The sequence below is a fragment of the Haplochromis burtoni genome, unplaced genomic scaffold, assembly GCF_018398535.1.
Source record: "Haplochromis burtoni strain Fernald_Lab_line unplaced genomic scaffold, NCSU_Asbu1 Contig_282, whole genome shotgun sequence".
Taxonomy (NCBI): Eukaryota; Metazoa; Chordata; class Actinopteri; order Cichliformes; family Cichlidae; genus Haplochromis; species Haplochromis burtoni.
In genome coordinates, this window is record NW_024582643.1 from 739785 (window position 1) to 744091 (window position 4307).

Below are 4307 nucleotides of genomic sequence, written 5' to 3' on the forward strand. Positions count from 1 at the left end.
AAAAAAAAAAAAAAAAGATTGGGTGAAATTTGGCTGACGAGACACAGACGTAAGGCTGACAACACTCACATGAGACAGAGACCTTCAGAATAAAACAGGAAACTCACAGACACAGAACCCGACAAGACACTGAACTTAACAGCTTCACGAGCAGACGGTGAGTGACACCACACAGACAGAGGGAACACAGAGAAGTGTGAGCACAGAACAGAAACCAAACAAATGGCAAACCTCAACAAAAGACATAACAGAATAAACAAGAACATCGAATAATATAAACAAATACAAAACACTGAGTCGTCACACTCAGGGCCATGACAGTATTTCTGAATGATATATATTTAATAAATCTGCAAACTAACAACTGCACAATACTTGTTACAATTAAATTATTTGTAACAAAAATGAAGAAAATGTTATTTTCACCCAACTTTTACGCTGAACAAATACAAAAACCAAATGATCAGTAGATATAGAACAAATACTGGCGTCTCCAGACGGTACTCTCATCGCAACTGAGACAATGATTTAGTGAAATGTGTGTATGTTTCGTGTGTGTGTGTGTGTGTGTGTGTGATAGGCGCACCAATAGGGATGATGAGAAAGCGGATGTAGCTCAACCAATCAGACGTCTTGCTGGCCAGCTGCTCTACGAAGCAGCAGAGCACTGTGGTCAGGTAGCTCTGATCTCCTCCCACTGCCACCTTCATGGTGGGCGGAGTCTGTGAGTTGCAGTTACAGCTGCAGAAACGGATTCAGGTCAGAGAGAATATATATTCATACATATATGTATGCAAACTTGTTTATAATCAAATGAATTTTTTGACGTAAGTATGCAGGAGAGGATTCAGAGCTCAGCCAGATTCAAACACTGATGTCTGTGCAGAATAAAAGTACGGATGTTCTTACAATCTCTGGATGCGTCCGATGATGGCGCTGAAGGCGGCCTGAACATCAGCCGTTGAAACAGTGCAGACGATTGGCTGATCGAAGAGAACCTCAGAGAGATACTAAGGAGGGACAGCGCAGACACAGACAAAGACACGTTGGGCTCTGAACGATCATAGAAACTGAACTCAGCTTGATTCAAACCCCTGAAAGACAGAAAAAGGATGCGTACCTGTCCCTGCCAGTCTGTGGTGTTGATCAGGATAATGGAGTCAGGTATCTGATCATCAGAGAACAGGATGTGGTTCAGCTGATCCAAAACCGACTTTCTAGCTACCTAAAAACAAGCACCAGTCTTTAGTATCAGATATGAAGTACTGCAGTTCCTATAGTGCCCACTTGAAGCCCCAAACGTGAATCGGTACAGCGACTGTGTCTATCTTTCACTTGGAGATAAGTTATCTGAATTTCAGTAGGGGGGCCAAACCTCAAACACCCCCCTCCTGGTTCGCTGTCTATCTGTGACCGCCCCTGCACTTTAAACTGTGTTTTCTCGTTTTGGTGCCCGACCAACATCCTTTTTTCAATTCATTCACTTCTCATTAGTAAATGCACATCTGCCCAGCCCGGAAGCTAACACCAGTCTCCTCTGAGGGCCCCAAAACGGAGCCTCAATTCATCCTCACGCCATCCGCCATTATCACGAGAAACGGCGTGACAACAGGATGTGGTCCCAGCTAAAGAAATACAGGTAAGACAGACAGTTCACTCTGACCCTGAACCTGTATCTGACCCTCTGCAGGCCATCAAACAATACGGCATCCTTTCATTCCTAACATGTTACTCGTCGACATCAGAGATATCCAGCACGATTTTTCCCATTGAGACCTGACGTGTTTCAAAGTGTTACATTTCTGAGAGCAGTGTACACATCTGCAGTTTTCTGTATGGATGAAAAGGAGGCGGATGGCACAGTGACGTCGCACACACGCACACACACACACACACACACACACACACAGATAATGAGGTGACGGCATGCAGCATCAGTGATTTTAACACCAAAACAGGAGCAACACTGACACCTGGTGGTGGAACATGTTCCTGCTGACACTAAGGCCCCTTTTCCATTAGTGCCTGCGTGGATCGACTGGGAACCACTCGACTGGAATTGACTGGTTTTCCACTACAATCCAGTACTCAGGTACTCAGCTCAAGGGTTGTCAGGTCCTGTGTGGGGTGATGGAGCACCTCTTCAACCTGAACCTGAGGCTGTTGAGAGTCCCACAGCTCCCACATGGATCCTGGACTACCTCACCGACCGACCACAGTATGTGAGGACTCAGGGCTGTGTGTCGGACAGGGTCGTCTGCAGTACGGGGGCCCCACAGGGAACGGTTCTGGCTCCGTTCCTCTTCACCATCTACACTGCAGACTTCTCCCACAATTCCACCCAGTGCTTCCTGCAGAAGTTCTCTGATGACTCTGCAATAGTCGGCCTCATCACTGATGGGGACGACAAGGAGTACAGAGGACTGACCCAAGACTTTGTGGACTGGTGCCAGCTGAACTACCTCCAGATCAACGCCAGTAAAACCAAGGAGCTGGTGGTAGACTTCCGCAGGCACAAGCATTCTCCACTGCAACCACTGAACATCCAAGGTATGGACATCGGAGGTCTTTCCTTCCGTCAGCTGTCAGACTCTACAACAAAGACTTTACAGATGACCACACACGTGCAGACATACACACACATCCCATACACAATGGTAACTTTCGCCCTGTATCCCTGATGTGCAATATTACCAAGTGCAATTGGTAGCATGCAGGCTGATGACATCACATTTTAGTCTCTGCTCGGATCACCTTTCCCGGTTGAGAAGGTGCTAAAAATTGATCCGACTAGCTACTAATAAAAAGAGGCTTAAACCCCTGGAACTGACGCTTTCTCACCTGTGGAGCAGGTATCCTGCAATCAGACGATGTCCCACTGTCGATGCTGCTCGTTCGGTCCATGCCTCTCGAGTTCTGTCTGTCCTTCATAGCGATGATCCACGTGTGGCGAGACGACTGACTTCCCGTGTTACTGCAGGAGGAGCACACAGGTGTATGAGGCGTTTTTACACAGCTGTTCATACCTGTAGGAGCTCAAACATTACGTGTGTGTGTATACCTTGGTGACATGTGTGTCTGAGACTCTGTTTTACATAGTTTGGCAGCTGGGCCTGTGTCTGTTCCCATGGCAACATCATCTTCAGGTTTCTGTGGAAAACAAGAAGAAGCTCTATCTGTCCATGAAGCCAGATGACACACACCAATGAGTTAAACTGCAGGAATGTCTTAAAGACATAAAGACCTGGATGGCCGCTAACTTTCTGCTTCTTAATTCAGATCAAACTGAGGTTATTGTACTCGGCCCTGAAAATCTTAGAAATATGGTCTCTAACCAGATTCTTACTCTGGATGGCATTACCTTGGCCTCCAGTAACGCTGTGAGGAACCTTGGAGTCATTTTTGACCAGGACATGTCCTTCAATGCACATATTAAACAAATATGTAGGACACATGTTGTCACTGTCAGAGCTTAATTACTTGAGTTAACGGCTTGATGGCTCGTAAACTCTTACGTGAGCTCGTCTTGGAGTAGAAGATGGAAAAGGGGTGCTCGGCTGATTAATTTACTTTGGGTAAGGTAGCGATAACTACTGTGTTGATTTCTGAAACAAAGAGAGGTAATGGTGAGCAGTCTTGGAAGGGCTGGTTGAACTGAAAGCCTTTGCTTGGAGAGTTGTTTTGAATTCTGTGTCAAGGGGGGAGGGTTTAAATGATACTAGTGATTCAAGACTCAAGATTCTTTATTTAGTTATACAAGTACATGTGATGAGTAAAGAAGGTTGAATCTTGAATCACTAGCATCATGTGAAAGCACATGAGAAGTGAAGGGATGCCTTGAGGAATTTTGTGCACGACGGAGTTCAGATAATGAACTAATGAACGAGATGGATCGACGTAGCAGACCGGATTATTGGCTGGCAAGAAAAATGCTAGAAGGTTTGCTGGGCAGCATTTGGCCTCTTTGAAGCGCCGCCATGACATTCAGAGTGTTTGCGTTTCTTGGATTGCTGGGAGGGAAACCGATGAAGCAGAGCTGTGTAGTCCTTCATCTGAGGTGCTGACGGACGCGATTGTAAGCAAATGGAAGGGTGAGTAAGATTACGTTACTCGTGTAAAATAAGTTGTGTTAAAGACTTTCTCGAAAGGTGTTTCCACGAAAACAAGAACGGACAAGTTGTAGAGCTGGGGATGTGTATATAGACAAGAACTGGAAGGGGCGTGTTTGGAGGCGTGGCCCCGCTCCTGAAATTCAGATCATTTATTTCCAAATATTATTAACCTCTGTCTCTCTTCCACAGCATGTC

The 4307-nt window shown here is 45.8% G+C and overlaps 1 protein-coding gene across 3 annotated transcripts in view; it reads right to left on the reverse strand.

Moving 5' to 3' along the window:
* LOC102302396 (phosphofurin acidic cluster sorting protein 1) overlaps positions 1 to 4307 on the reverse strand; it is a 33667-nt gene that overhangs the window by 21102 nt on the left and 8258 nt on the right. For all 3 annotated transcript variants that reach the window (XM_042227808.1, XM_042227809.1, XM_042227807.1), the window contains 5 exons: positions 3062 to 3150; positions 2842 to 2974; positions 1121 to 1225; positions 910 to 1010; positions 587 to 741 (listed from right to left, as the gene is read on the reverse strand). In XM_042227808.1, the coding sequence (XP_042083742.1) occupies positions 587 to 741; positions 910 to 1010; positions 1121 to 1225; positions 2842 to 2974; positions 3062 to 3150 (583 nt within the window). The remainder of the gene's footprint in view (positions 1 to 586; positions 742 to 909; positions 1011 to 1120; positions 1226 to 2841; positions 2975 to 3061; positions 3151 to 4307) is intronic.